At 40.5% G+C, this 15,936-nt stretch overlaps 1 protein-coding gene and 1 long non-coding RNA gene across 3 annotated transcripts in view; one reads left to right on the top strand and one right to left on the bottom strand.

The window, feature by feature from the left end:
- Positions 1 to 1,151: 1,151 nt before the first annotated feature.
- Positions 1,152 to 9,065, bottom strand: LOC308506122. Its single transcript, XR_013994660.1, has 3 exons — positions 8,699 to 9,065; positions 8,508 to 8,626; positions 1,152 to 2,915 (listed from the first exon to the last, which is right to left on the bottom strand). It is a non-coding gene; the product is annotated as an uncharacterized lncRNA (long non-coding RNA).
- A 348-nt stretch (positions 9,066 to 9,413) lies between these two features.
- The window catches only part of SNX4 (sorting nexin 4), a 95,511-nt gene continuing 88,988 nt past the window's right edge, over positions 9,414 to 15,936 (top strand). The window contains exon 1 of one of the 2 annotated variants that reach the window (XM_081076650.1): positions 9,414 to 9,618. In XM_081076650.1, coding sequence (XP_080932776.1) covers positions 9,475 to 9,618 — 144 coding nt within the window. In that variant the 5' untranslated portion in view covers positions 9,414 to 9,474. The remainder of the gene's footprint in view (positions 9,619 to 15,936) is intronic. The other variant, XM_081076651.1, reaches the window with a different exon arrangement.

Raw genomic sequence — 15,936 nt, 5'->3', positions numbered from 1 at the left:
ACTCATCCATTATTCAGCAGACTTGTGCTGCACACCCACTATAAGCTGAGAACTGGGGACCAAAGAGGACTAAGGCAGCGACCCTGCTTTTACTGAGTTTTCTGGCCTAGAAGAGGTGACAGACACTAGAGTTACTAGACACTAGTAACAAAGATGAGGAGTGCCAGAACAGAGAAAGGTCAACCTTCAATGAAGGAGGCTAATGAGTGTGTGGGAAGGAGGTCCTGGAAAACCCCGAGTGAGAGTAAAACAGAACCAGTCTAAACAGTGCAAAGAAGATTCAGTATAAATTTCTTTACTTAAAATTACTTCTAGTATTTAGAAAATCCTTTATTGTTCTATAGATGTCAATGAAATGGTAAAATAGAAAAGTCATCATCAGACCAATTTAAAAGATTTCCAAAGATTTTCAGTCACTACAGCCCACTTCTCTTACCTATTTCTTGCTCACCTTTCTGCACATGTAGGAGACAGACTGCTTGTTGGGCAGAAGTAAGATCCCAGATACTGTACCATCTCTCCTGCCCGTGTCCTCACTTAATTGCTGTGTCCCCAGCCATGCCCCAACCTTTGCCTTACTGCCCTGGGAACTACTGCTTTCTGAGGGGCTGTTGGCTGATGTAGGATCCCCTTAGGTGGACCATGCCTCTGCTAAGTGACACAGCAAAGTGTTCCCCTGTCGTAGTCAGCATAGCATGGAACGAATAGTAGCGGAAGTTCCAAGTAGAAGATTCTATCAAAGACATAAATGATTAAAACTGATTCGTGGTAATTTAACTTTTCCACAAATGCATCCTCCACCTTAATACCCGCCACCCCCATAGACACACACTACGGTTATTCTGAAAAGTGATCAATGCAGCCTCAGATAATCAGTAGTTTACAAAATGCACTAAGCATTGTGAGGCACTAATACAGGAGGTGGGGCTGGGATCTTCTCACGGGATGTGATGGGGGAGCTAGCTAGGAATGGGAAGCAGATGGGACCTTACCAAGCACTACCACACATTGGAGGCCCTCTGCCTTTATGCCCAATCCTCTTTAAGGAAAATGTTTCTGCTCTTTAAGGTGCTCGTAATCTTAATTCCCAAAAGCAAAAGGCATATAATTCACCATGTAAGAAGGAATAAAAAAGCAAGACCCAACTGTATGCTTTCTATAAGAAAAGCATACATACTTTAATAGGTTAAAGATAACTAAATGGAAAAAGATCTACCATGCAAACAATAAGCATTACACACCTGGTGTGGCCATATTAATATCAGGCAAAATACACTTGAAGACAAAGAGTATTGGCAGACATAACGAGACACTTTATAATGATAAAAATGTCCATTCCATTAGAAAGACATAATAATCATAAATGAATATGTACCTAATATTCAGCTTCAAAATACATGAAGCAAAAATTGACATAATTAAAAAAGAAATAGACAACTCCACAATTATAGTTGGAAATTTAACACCCCCTCGTAGTAACTGGACAACTAGACAAAAAAAGTCAGCAAAGCCACAATAATCACCTCAACGTGATTATTATTTATAGAACACTGCATCCTATAACTGCAGAATACAGTCTTTTCAGGTATGCATGGTATATTTACCAACTTAGACACTTGCTGGGCTATAAAACAAGTCTCAATAAATTTAAAAGGATTGAAATCCTTTAACAGATTGAGTTATCTTACCAAAACATAATTAAATTAGAAATCAATAATAATAACATATCTGGGAAATCTCCAAATATTTGGAAATTAAACAACACATCTTTAAATAATCTATGACTAAAGAAAGAACTCAAAAGAGAAATTAGAAAATATCTCTAAATGATAATGAAAAACATCAAAATTCGTAGATACAGGTAAAGCAGTTCTTAAATGGAAATGTATACCTTTAAATGCTTATGTTAAAAAACAAGAAAGGTTTAACATCAACAATCTAAGGTTCCACCTCAAGAAACTAAAGAAAGACGTAAACCCAAGATAAGCAGAAAACAGAAAATACTAGAAAGCAGAAATTAATAGGGAACATAAGTTAGAGAACACAAATATCAGAAACAAAAGGGAGTTATGATTACAGATCCCACAGACATTAAAAGGACAATAAGAGACTATAATGAATAACTTATGCCAACAAATTTGACAATTTAGATAACATAGACAAACTTCTTGAAAAACAGAACTTTACCCAACTGATACAAAATGAAACAAAAAACCTGAGCAGCCTTATTATATCTATTTTAATTATCAAACTTTCTCCACAAAGAAAGTTCCAGGCCCAGATTGTTTCACTGATAATTCCTAGCAGAAATTTGAGAAAGAAATAACGCTAATTTTACACAAAGTTTCTTGGAGAATAGTGAAGAAGGTGACACTTCTGAACTGAATTTTTTTTTTTTTAAGATTTTATTGGGGAAGGGAAACAGGACTTTATTGGGGAACAGTGTGTACTTCCAGGCGTTTGTTTTCCAAATTAAGTTGTTGTCCTTTCAATCTTAGTTGCGAAGGGTGCCGTTCAGCTTCGAGTTGTTGTCCTTTAAGTCTTAGTTGTGGAGGGTGCAGCTCAGCTGCAGGTCCAGTTGCTGTTTTCTAGTTGCAGGGAGCGCAGCCCACCATCCCTTGCGAGGGTCAAACCGGCAACCTTGTGGTTGAGAGGACGCATTCCAACCAACTGAGCCATCTGGGAGGCAGTTCAGCTCAAGGTGCCCTGTTCAATCTTAGTTGCAGGGGGCGGAGCCCACCATCCCTTGTGGGAGAGGAGTTGAACCAGCAACCTTGTGGTTGAGAGCCCACTGGCCCATGTGGGAATCAAACCGACAGCCTTTGGAGTTAGGAGCACGGAGCGCCAACCGCCTGAGCCACCGGGCCAGCCCCTGAACTCATTTTTTGAGGCCAGTATTATCTGAATATCAAGACCTGAGAAAGACATTCCAGAAAAAGACAATTATAGACCAATATCCCTTATGAATACAGATGCAGAATACTTACATGGTTAGATCTATCAAAAGATGGGCCAAAAGTAGTTGAAGTTTTTCTGGAGAGATAGTCAGTTCAATATATGGAAGAAACCAAAACTAGGCAAAGAAGAAACAGTTGTCTTAGAAGTTGATAAAGTGAAGATATAAAAACAAATTGAGAGTAAAACACCCATGACATTTTTTTTCCTTCTCCTCAACTGGCAGAGATTTAAAAAACCACAACTGATGTTGTGCATTCTCAAACAATATTGGTGGGAATGTAATCCAGCACAACTTTTGGAGGATAATTTGGCAATACCTATTAAAAGTGGGGATTCTGCTCATGTACCTCCCCTCCCGTTCTTAGATCCAGCTTCTTATAATAGGAGAAGGGCAAGTCCAAGTAAGCAAAGATGTTCATAATATAGCGTTGGGTGTAAAAGAGCAGGTTTCATACAAAACATTTTATAAAACATCCTATTTTTTTTAAACATCCTATTTTTATGAATTATATTTATGTATGTCCACAGGGGGTGAAAGACTGGTCAAAATTATAGTGATTGTTTCTGAATCTTGGTTATGATTTTTCTTTTTTTCTTTTTGCTTGTTGGTATTTCCTGAGTTTTAAAAATGATAATATGCATGGTTTCTGTAGCAAAAAATAAAAAAATTATTTCTTTTGAGAAGGTCAAAAGAAATAGTGTGATTCTTATCCATGGTATTGTCATTTCTATGTCTGCAGGTCTTACCATACCTGATGAAAACAAATCCCGAGTACCCTTAAAACAATGAATATATGTGATATACCTAGATCCTCTTCTACTACTAATTTTGTTCAGCCTAAACAGACATAGTTGGATGAGATTTTGTTCTGGCAGCAACACCATAACCTATAGCCTGGTTTCCCCAAATTGGGATCTATTTTATTTTTCTCAGAGCAGAGTCTCTACATATTTATTTGGGGTGGGGGGAAGGAGAGGGATGGTATGACCTCTATATGTGAACTCCTCAAAAAAATGTTCCAAACACCCAAATGGATTTAATACAATTTTGGAGAAGAAACTAAAACAAAACAAAACAAAAAATAGCAAAACAACCGCCAATCACCCTACCCCTGTTTCCCATCAGAATTATGTAATAAATCCTTATCAACTTTTAGGCAGCCCTAGTTTTCAAACAAAGATCAGGTGATCTGACAGCTTATGAATATCAAAGAAAACTCTCCATTTCTAGAGAGCCAATTGCCAGGCGCTTCTGAGGTTGTAAATTCCCCTTACAGGTAAGCAGTTACTCATATGTGCAATATTAGTGAGAGATGCCACACACTCACTTGTCCATAAATCCCCTGGCCAATGATCTGCCACAGTGTTCCCTCCCAGCCCATCTGGTTTGAGATTCCTAGTTGTGCAAACAGGTCTTCAGGAGACTGCTATCAAAACATATTTAAGTCATCTGTGAGGGAGGAAATATTTCTATCCTGTGGTGGAGTTTAATTTTTAGCTGCTGAAAATTCCAGTTGCTGGCTTGCTGAAGATTTCAGTGAGATTTAGGGGGAGTTTCTTAAGCTGTAGGGGGTTTAGGGTGTGGTTGTGCTGATGCAGGGTGTTCCAGTCTTCTCCAGGACATACAGCCATGAATCAGTTTGGATAACCACCTTGGAAGACAACTGCCTGGGACAGGGCAGATACTTAATAAATATTTGTTGCATGTTTAGTTGAATAGATAAGAGCTTTAGTTACAGCTCTGTGCTGCATAGAACAGAACCAGCTCTAGTCATACGAAGCCAATGGAGAAAATCCTGGAAGGATATCAGGAACTCATGGAATTAAGGCTGGTGATCCAGGCGTAGAAAGTCACAGAATCAAGGTAGTTCTGGAGACTTGGCACAGAACCCACAGGAAATTCACAGCTTGGGAACAATCTGGTCTTAGCACCACCACTGGCCCGGTGATGGCTCCAATCTCCAGCATTCCCTCTGACCCAAGATTCAAAGTCCTGGGAGTGTCCTGCTCTGAGTGGCTGAGTTGCAATAATTTGCCCAGAGGCAGTAAAAGAAGGATCTGAATTCTTCAGATGTAATGGGAGGCTGCAACAGAAGGCACATATGAAGAATTGCTCTTTAATCAAATTCTCACACAAAGGGGAATTTGCCCAAAAGGACGATGGTGGTACTAACAGTAAGGAGGCAAATTAGATATTGTGCTGTGAACACGGACAGATGTCATCCATGCTGACACTAAAATTAAAGATCGGGTGGAGTTGGGGTGGTTGCTGGTCAGGATTGAAGGAAAAGGGTGTAGTTTCAGAGGAAGCAGAAGAGCGTGGTCTTCACAGATCATGAGTAGCTGGCCAGACAGAAGGAGGAGAATCCCAGAGAGGGAGAACAGAACCAGAATGATGGGGAACAAAGAATAGGTGTTTCATGGTGTGCCTAGGCTCACAAAGGAGCTCAATTAATATTTGTTAAATTGATGACAAAATGGAAATCTAAATCATGCTATTCAGATATGAGACTGAAGTTCCTCTGGCTGGATGAGATGCAGTGTGTCCCCACAGAGGGTGACTCATTTTAGAGCCAGCCTGGCTAGTCACCCCTGCTCCTCAGACTTTTCCCATTCACTCCATGCAGTGACCTTAAGCCCTTTCCCAGTGAGAGTCTGGGGGGTGGGTATCCTTATCCTGTCTGAGTCAGAAGAATGGGAAGCGCTTGTATCCAAAATCTCCATGGACCTAACCTTGGGCTTTCCGAAACGTTAGCCAGACTGGAGTGACTCTGCCTTCCTATTCAAATGTGCTTCTCTCTTTGGGTTTTCAGATGAGAAATCAACCTTCGATTTCCGCCAGTTATTTGCCTCCTTTTCCAGAAGAATCTCACTTTTTCCTCTCCCCCCTGCGGACCAGCATTGTCCAGGAGGTTGGATTCTGGCTGTGCTATAAATCTGGGTTTGAATCTCAAGTCGTCTTATTTGTTGGCTTTATGACCTTGTCAAATATTACGTGAACCTGCTTCTTCTTCTGTAAAATGGGAAAAATAATGCCAGTCTTGCAGAGGCATTCCATGAAAATGTACATAAAGGGCCAAGTACATACAAAACTACAGGGCAGGGAGTCCAAAAGCTGGACCCATCAAAAAGTTCAAGATACCACCTCTTCTCCCACCCCAGGTTTTTTACATAAATATTAGTTATTATCTCTTTATCAAAAAGAATTTTTTTTTTTTTTTTTTTTGTTGAGAGCCCACTGGCCCATGTGGGAATCGAACCGGCAGCCTTCGGAGTCAGGAGCATGGAGCTCTAAACACCTGAGCCACCACCAGGCCGACCCCAAAAAGAATTTTTAACTTGTTAAGCATCCCCAAGGGTAAGACATTATCTAATGGAGACAAATATCAATTTTTGAGAATTATATTATTTTGCAATATTTTGTAATATCAGAGTTTACATGAAATTTTCCTTAAAATCTTCCGATTCTCATTAATCTAAGGAAATAACTGGTTAGGTACACAAAGATGTAGAAGGATGATCGCTGCAGTATTATTTATGAAAGTAAAGCTTAGAATTAAGTTATAACTATAGAGGATTATAAGATTAAATAAAGCAGAGCAAGTTTTTACAGTAGAGCTCTATGTAGCCTTGAAGAAGATTTTGTAGACATATATTGAATCTCATAGAAAAGTGCTCTTGTATTAAGTGAATAAATTATAAAATAACATTATGTGATTCCATTTTTATTATATATAATAGTGAAAGGGATATATGTTTAATGTTAACAGTGCTTATCTCGATTTGAGAGCATGGATAGCTTTTTACACATAACTATTTCTAATTTCCCCACAATAAACACATATTATATGTATATAAAATAGGAGAAAATGATCATGTTTCTTAAGAAAACATAGGGGCGGCCGGTTAGCTCAGTTGATCAGAGCGCGGTGCTCTTCACAACAAGGTTGGGAGTTTGATTGCCACATGGGCCACCGTGAGCTGCGCCCTCTAAAACTGGATTGAAACAACTACTTGACTTGGAGCTGACGAGTCCTGGAAAAACACACTTAAAAAAAGAAAAGTTAAAAAGAAAAAAAAGAAAACCTGAAAGGACAAAATGATGTCCAGCTGAAAAACTTAAAATGGCAATCAAAGGCAGTTGATTTTTTAAAATTTGTTTTCACAATAAAAGGGTGTAAATAAAGGGAAAACAGCGCCCCTATGGTTTCAGTGTTTTTTACTTTTACTAGCGGTTATTCGATGCTGAATTTACTTATGTAAACTAAATTTACACAAGTTTTTGTTTCTTCCGTTTCTTCTGGGATATCTTTTTCTTCTGTGCAACCTCCTCTTCCGGTTTAGGAACAATCTGCTCTTTTTCAGTTAGGATCATCTCACTGTGGCAGGGCGAGCTCCTGTATGGGTTTACCCTCCTGTGAACTTTGTAAGTTCTGCGCTGCATCTCTGGAGCTTTGTTACTGGATGTACTCAGTGGCCAGAGCGTCTACATCTAAACCCTTAAGTTCAGCATTACTCGCTGTATTTTTAAGCATGTGCAGCAAAAATTCTGCACTTTTTGGGCCACCAACCCTGCATCCAGCCCCACTGTTTGGCATGGGCACACCTACCAACTCCACCACTGTAACGATGGAATGGCACACATCGCTTCTATAACATGATGTCCTTCAGATACTTGGTGCTTTTCAGATATGCATATCCTTGTTGGCCTGGGCAGTTTCACGAATGTTCTTAAAATGAACAAGAAGATTTGAACCTTTTGATCTGCATGATTTGGTGGGGTTTTCTGTGAATAGGGAACGATTCTGTCAAGTGAATAGGGAACAATTCTGTCAAGTGAACAGGGAACAATTTTCAGAGGTCATTTCAGGCCGCTTATGGAAAGAACTGTTTTAGTTTTTTTTTTTCTTTTTTTAGAAACAGCAGATAGCACTATGGCCTCCCCTCAGGTGACTGTTCTGTTAAGCCCAGAGCCCTTTTTCTTGTTCCTACCCCCTGCATGGTGAGATACTCAAGTCACCAGCCCAGAGAAATAATCCTAATGGCTCTAGGACCTAGTTTTCTGGGAAATGCGCACAGGATAATGCATACAAATCTGTCCCTGGAAAGATATCTACCCCTCCTGTGATAAATTAATAAAATAACCTTCTGATTTAAAAATGTTTCCTGAGAATTTGCCTAGCGTGAATAATCCCTGATAAAGTGATAAAATGCCTTTAAATATGTATTGGATAAATGTCCTAGGTTTAGTGAGAGAAAAAAATAATAATTTAGGGTGTCCAAAGTCTAGTTGGGGCAGACAGATATATAAATAACAATTGTAAAATAACATAAGAAAGGTCATAACCAATTTATGGACAATGTGATATTAGCACTTAGATGTGATAACTTTAGGTTTTAGGGTGAATGGGAAATTCACTACCAGGCCAGAGAAAGCATTCCAAAAGAGGAAACTGTGTCACTGCTTGAAATAACTAAGTATTTGGGCAGAAAGATCAGTTTCTCTTTTTGAAAATCTAATGACCAGACTTTCTATGTAAGGTACTCACGGTCTGCCACACCCAGTGAGCCCATCAGGTTACCACAGTGAATGCTTGTCAAGGAAGCAGGTTCCGCACATTCGAGACGTTTGTAGAAAATTATCAAAATTCCAGGGCTTCCTGAAACACTGAAAACAGAAGATCACGCACTGCTTCAGCCAAGGGCTTCACTTCTCTCAAACACTCGGAAGTGTTGTTACCTTTTGCTGATTGTGTTACTCAACCTTCTGAAAGTTAATAATGTATGCCACTTTGACTTTCCAGAGGGAAAAAAAAATGGAACCAATAATGGCAGGCAAGACAGGACCAGAGGGAAAATGTCAGACAGCGGCCTCCGATTTCCTTTGTGTTTCCAATTTTCTTTAGGTGCTCACCAACCTGAATGTTTCCAGTACCCACTCTGGTCTTCCCCTTCCCCTTCCCTTTCTCGATTTCTCTCCCTCCATCAATTCTCCCGGATTTTCGGGTCTCCTGGCTTAGTAGCTGACCAGTTTCTTTGAAGGCCCTCTTTTCCACACTGCTCCCAGCGCCAACTCCAGCCCCAGCCCGGGAGCCCTCTGGGTCCGCAAACGCGAGCAGGCGGCGGCTGGGCACTGCAGCGGCGGACGGAGGGGGCGGGGCCTGGAGGGGAGGCCGCGGGCGGAGGGGCGGGGCTGGCCGAGCGGGGCGGGGCTGGCCGAGCGGGGCGGGGCTGGCCGAGCGGGGCTGGCCGAGCGGGGCTGGCCGAGCGGGGCTGGCCGAGCGGGGCTGGCCGAGCGGGGCTGGCCGAGCGGGGCTGGCCGAGCGGGGCGGGGCTGGCCGAGCGGGGCGGGGCTGGCCGAGCGGGGCGGGGCTGGCCGAGCGGGGCGGGGCTGGCCGAGCGGGGCGGGGCGGGCCGAGCGGGGCGGGGCGGGCCGAGCGGGGCGGGGCGGGCCGAGCGGGGCGGGCCGAGCGAGGCCGCGCAAGCGTGCTGGGACCGCCGCGCCGAGCTGCAGCCATGGAACAGGCACCTCCGGACCTCGAGCGGGTTTTGCAGCCGGCGCCTGTGGAGCCGCTGGGCCACCACGACGCTGGACTGGAGACTGCGGTCGGTGAGGAAGCGGAGGGGGCCCGGGACGATGAGCGCCCAGGGGACGGCACGGTGAGGAGAGGGGCGGCAGAGGCCGCCCGGCCTGTGTCGGGGCCTAGCGGGCCGGGCTGGGCTAGGCTGGCGGGGGCCGGCGGGCTCGGCCGGGAGGCTCCGCGGTGCTGCGAGGCGGGTAGAAAGGCTGGGCCCCAAGTGCAGTGAGGGGGGGGCGGTTCATTGGGAAAAGGGGGTTCTGGGTAGGGGGCGAGGGCCGGGCGCTGCGGGACCGAAGGAACGTCGAGAGGGCGGCGGCGGAGGGAAGGGAGGACACCTGTGGGTGCGGCTCCGCGGCGGTGGAGGTCGGCGCCCGGGACCGTCCGGGCTGCAGGGAGCGGGTGAGGTGTTCGGAGGTCGGGGAGCTGGGAGGTTGGGACCTGAGGAGGAACGCTCGTGTTCGCGGCCGGGGGTTGTGCGGAGGACATGGCTGCGCCGGCCCCGTGGGCGGTGGGAGCCGTGTTTGAGAAGGAAGAGAACGGGGACTGGAGGAACAAGCCTGAGGCCATAAGGGTAGTTGGCTTGGGGCCACCTTTAGGAAATGGAGGAAAGTGTTAGATTCGAGAAAAGGCACACGTTAGAAAAAACCCAACCTATTTAAACTCCTGATTGGGCAGTAATTCGTGGCTCAGGGCTGTATTTCGCAGTGGAGACTTTTGATAGATAGCTCCATGTATCTGCTCTGGGAAGCCCCTTTGGTAGTTGATGATTCCCATTTGCTTGAGGAAACCAGAAAACGCATCATTTTTATATTTGTAATTGCTTTCATTCCAAAATGTTTTCACGCATAATCAGTCGGTAGACCAGGGTAAACTGAAGCGTTTCCGAAGCTCAGTCTAATGCTCCACCGCAGACCCTCCTACCCAGAGTGTGCATTCCTCATCCATTTTGCTGCTTTTTTCCTGGAACAGGTGTTAGTGCTCATATAAAACTGCCTTATGATAGGTGGATAAAGAAAAGTTAAACTTGTTTGATAAGTGTAACTGGAAAGACTCTTAGCTTCACATTTAGATACCAGATAGCTGGGAACTTCAGCACAGGAGTTGAAGGTTTTGCCTACTTGGGGAACTGTCGGGGTATCTAGGGTGGCATAAAGACTTTTTTCGGTGAATTTTAAGTTTTTTCCACAATTCTAGAATTGATTGTGGAGAGGTCAGGCTCGCATATCGGATGTGAGAGAAATATGTGTATTCTGTCGTTCGTAAATTTGGCTCTGACATGATTTGCTTCTTGTGCAACTTCCCATCTGTGACTTAGTTTTTCTGTTCTCTTTAAATTGTGAGGTATATCATTAATGCAGAGAAGGTTCTCATAAAATAATTATCCGTTCCTTTGAAACCTGTATGTCCTCCTGGGTTATATCTACTCCCTCCACAAAGAGGTAACCAATATTTTGAATCTTATGTTAACAATGCGCTTGCTTTTCTTTATAATCTTTACCATATGTATCCCTAAACAATATATTTCATTTTACTTGATTTTGAAATTTACATAAGCAGAATAATTTTACTATGACTTCCATTTTTTGCTCAATATTATGGATTTGGGATTCATCCAAAATGTGACTTGGTGAATTTATATTCATGGCTTTATAGTAGGCCATATTATAGATATTCTACAGTTGATTTCTCTTTTCCTCTGTTTTCGGACATTGGGATATTTATAAGATTCTTGCTATTCTAAAAAATTTACCGCTACCATGAACTTCTCCCTACATATCTCTTGGCTCAAATGTCTAAAGAGTCTAATATAAACTTAGGAGTGGAATTGCTGGAATGTAGGATAATAGCATGTTCAACCCTAATAGGTAGTGCCAAAATGTTTTCCAAAGTGAGTATACCAATTTATACTCCCATTAGCAGTGTCTCATGTTCTCTATCCTTATCAGTACTTAATATTTTCAGAATTTAAAATATTTGCCAAGCTCGTGGATATGTGTTAAAGCAATTTTAGGTTGTTTCAAAAGGTAAGAACCGCATCTTTTGTTAGTTACATCATGAGTTTAATTTTGGTTATGATGATTTGATTTTTTTTTTGTGAAATAGAGATTTAAGTAGTATGAAGTTGAAACTATAGTGTAAAAATCCATTTATGTTCACTTAAAAGTGATTATAAATATCTCATTAAAAACACTTATATATGTTCAGTTTAAGATATGTGAAAACCCAAAGACGCCATCATACAGTAAAAGTTGTAGTTATATAATATTACTTTACTTTTCAGGTACATGTTTTTAAATATATGTTCCAAGAAACCATCGGGTAGTGACCAAACTTAGAAGGTTTCCTAAAACACCTCTGTAGTTTAGTAATTCATAAAGATACAAGCCATTTGGACAAATATTTCAGAATCACCCAAAATTTAAACACACATATAGTTTGTAACTGCCTCCTCCCCCAAAAAAGCTCCCCAACCCCCGCCTTAAAAGGTCATGTACTCCTTTTCCCTCTTTCTGGCCTATCCTCTCTTCCACTCCCGTCCATCCCCAGGTGAGAAGTATTGCTGTAATTATAGCCATGTTGCTGCAGTTACTGATAGGAATGTGGTCTGTGCAGAAAGGTAGATTTGTTATTTGTGTTGTTATGTACAGCAAGGCTCTACTTTTCATTTGATTTTCAAAATTACCCCCAAAAGACAGGTAACGATGAAGCAGAGACTCAGAAGTAAGTGATTGGGCCAAGTTCACAAGGTAGTCAGTGGCGTGGCTGGGATTTGGGCCCAGGTGTGCCTGGGTTTGAAGTCCGTGCTCTGTCCATTAAGCCAAGTGGCTTCATTCCCTCCAGAAAGTTAAAAATGGTCTTATAAATTGCTCCAATACTGTATTTAAATTTTTTAGTTTAGTTAAGATTAAGTTATGATTTTAAGAAAAAAAGGTGTAAACGGTGTGTTGATTTATCACGCTGGTTTTTCACCAAAAAGAAGCTCACCTTATTCATCAGCCTTATTTTTAACTCTGCAAAATTTTGACTGAGAGTAATTTGTACAGTTGTCCTAAACCTAGGGGTAGTTGAAACAAGCAGTCTAAGAGTTGCAACTCTCTTCTGGTTTTAAACATCACTAATCAGATTCTTTAAATTCTGCTGTAAGCTCTTATTCTGTAGTCTCGTTTTTCTTTCTATGAGTCTTCAGTCCTCTTTCTGTTGTGTACTTAGAAGTCTCCTTTCTTTTCCTTTTGTACTTTTTCCCTGTAAGGAAGAATGCATTCTTTTTAAAGTATTGTCAGTTCTATTTAAAGTAATTTAGAAAATGGAAAAATGAGAGAAGAATCCAGTCTTCCAGAAAGTAGTATTTAGTCCTGGCAGAAGAGAGAGGAAATAGAAGAGCAATGGAAGTAAGAATACTTCTGTTTTAGGCTGGAAGATTCCATTGAATTGGCAGTTAACAGTATTTGCCCAGAGAAGATCCCACTGGCTGAGCGGATTTTTTTCTCCTCTTAGGGAGAGCACTCAAGACCTGGGAGTGCTGATGGGGGCAGAATGCTTGAGCTGCTCATGCTAAAAAATTCTAGACAGTTAGCAACTTCACTGATTGACAGCAGAGAAATGAGTGGAATAGGCCAGAACTGTAAGGTTTGAGGCATTTATGAGTGAGATTAACAAAAAAGGAAAAGAAAATGTATAGGTATAGTTACAGAATTTATCACGTTAGCAGCATATGATTAAATCATAAGAATGTTTTTCTCATTTTCTACTTCAGCAGCTCTCAGATGTTTTTGAAGGCAACTCATAGTATAAAATGCATTTTTATATTACAATCAGCATACATACACTTTCACATATAAGGGTTGTTTCAAGAAACACTGCTTAGCCATTACTTCATGCAATGCCCTCTGATATTTTTCTGTTTTTTTTTTCTTCATTAAAAACAAATGCTGGTCACAACCCACCAAATTAATTTCATAAACCATGAATGTATTGTGGTTCATTTTGGAAAACTGTTCAAACTTACATATTGTTTAATTTTAAATAAAAATTAATATTTTCTGAATAGCTATGCTATTTAAAAAATATATTTTTTATGGATAAAAAGCACAAGAAAATGGGTCATATAGTACAGGCCTAAGTAAACACCTTTGTTGGGAGCCCTAGTACCAGCTACCTTTGACTCATGTAGACATATCTCCTAAGGGAAGTAGATTCAATGGCTAGATCTTAAACTTCAGATCTCTGACATATTTCAGTAATACCACACTTAGAAAAAAAGATTCTAAAGAAGTACACCAATATATCAGCAATGGTTAGTGCTCGGTGGTAGGATACAGGTGATTTATATTTACTTATTTTTTCCTATACTTTTCAGTTTTTGTACATTAAACATGTATTTTCATAATCAGAAAAACTTAAACCTATAAATAATAAGTGATAGGTAATACTTGAGCTCTTGCTACGTGCTAGGCAACTTTTAAAACTCTTTATGTGCATCGACTCATTAAATGTTCCCAACAACATTATGAGTTAGGCACTTTTATCCCCATTTTACGGATGAGGAAACTGAGGCAGAGTGGTTAAATAATTTGCCCAGAGTTACACAGCTAATCTGTTGCAGAGATGGGGTCCAAATTCTGGCAAGTTTGTCACTGATCTGAAGGAGAATTGATCCTCTTCTAATTACAAACTTTTATATTTTCCTGATTACCTGCTTGGCTTGATGCTACACTAGTTCCCCTTTGTGTTTGTGTTTGTCCATTTTATAATTTTTATGCCTTGTGTTATGTTTTAAGTCTTTCTCAATTTACCACAGGGAATTTAAAACATTTGCATTTATTATCTTAAGTGGCTTTATTTTTAGTTGGTTTTATTCTGTCGTATTGTATACTTTCTTAGTTTAGTTTGTTTTTGAGTATTCCTTTGTGGACCATAATTTCTTTGGTTTTATCCTCTGTAATGATTTGAAGGCATGTACAGGTATCTTTGTTTTTTTCTGCCCCAAAACATAACTGAAACAAATTATTTATGTAAATGTAATGAGCATTTAAGATTATTTTGAAATAATCTCATTTATAGAAATGATTTCAAATTTATAAGCAACCACAGTACAATGAATCTTTCCCCCTGAATTTGTGAATAACTTGCTATCATGATACTCCTTCATTTCATCCCTTAAACTTTTAGTATTTCAAGGACAAATAAGGATATTCTCCTATATAACAATACTGCCATCAAAATCAGGAAAATAACATTGATAAATTGCTACTCTCTGTTCTTTGTTTAGAGCAAAATCATTCAGTCCAGACTCATATATTGATTTTAGTTGTATTGTCTCTTTAGTCTGCTCTCCTCTGGAAGAGTTTCTCAGTCTTTTCTCCTAGAAATTTTAGTTTTAGCTCTTATACCTGGTTGTGTGAACCATTTTGAGTTAATTTTTGCATATGGTGTGAGTTAAAGGGTCTAAATTGGGGGTAGTGCTGTGTGTGTGGATATTCAGTTATCCTGGCACCACATGCTGAAAAGACTCTCCTTCCCTTTTGACCTGTCTTGGTGTGTTTGTTAAAACCAATTGACCTTAAATATAAGGGTTTACGAGTATTTCTAGATTCTCATTTCTGTTCCACTGATCACTGTCTGCCCTTTGCCAATACCATACTGTCTTGATTACTTTAGGTTTTTCATAAGTTGAAACCAGATAGTGTAGGTCTTGCAACTTGTTATTTTTCAAAACTGTTTTGGCTATTCTATGTCCTTTGTATTTCCATATAAATGTTAGGAACTGTTTATCAGTTTCTCAAAATATCTTGCTGGGATTAAGTATTTTTTCAAAAATATTTTTTTTTTCTTTTCAGTTACAGTTGACACACAATATTATATTAATTTCAGGTGTACAACATAATGATTAGACATTTATATAACTTAGGATGTGATCACCTTGATAAATCTAGTACCCATCTGACAACATACATAGTTATTACAATATTATTGACTATATTTCTTGTGCTATACGTTACATCACCATGACTATTTTGTAACTACCAATTTGTACTTAATCCCTTCCCCATTTTTACCACCCCCAACACTCCTCGCAGCTGGCAACCACAAAGATGTTCTCTATGAGTTTGTTTCTGTCTTGTTTATTTTGTTCTCTAGATTCCACATATAGGTGAAATAATATGGCATTTGTCTTTGTCTGACTGACTCCATTCAGCACAGTACCCTTTAGGTCCATCCATATTGTTGCAGATGGCAAGATTTCATTTTTTTTTTATGGCTGAGTAATATTCCATTGTATATATTTTGCCACCTCTTTATCCATTCATCCATTGATGGACACCCAGGTTGCCTCCACATTTTGGCTATTGTAAATAATGTTGCAGTGAACATATGGATGCACGTGTCCCTTTGAAGT

Source organism: Rhinolophus hipposideros, assembly GCF_964194185.1.
Source record: "Rhinolophus hipposideros genome assembly, chromosome: 2".
In the NCBI taxonomy this organism is placed as follows: Eukaryota; Metazoa; Chordata; class Mammalia; order Chiroptera; family Rhinolophidae; genus Rhinolophus; species Rhinolophus hipposideros.
This window is presented reverse-complemented; position numbering and strand designations above follow the sequence as displayed.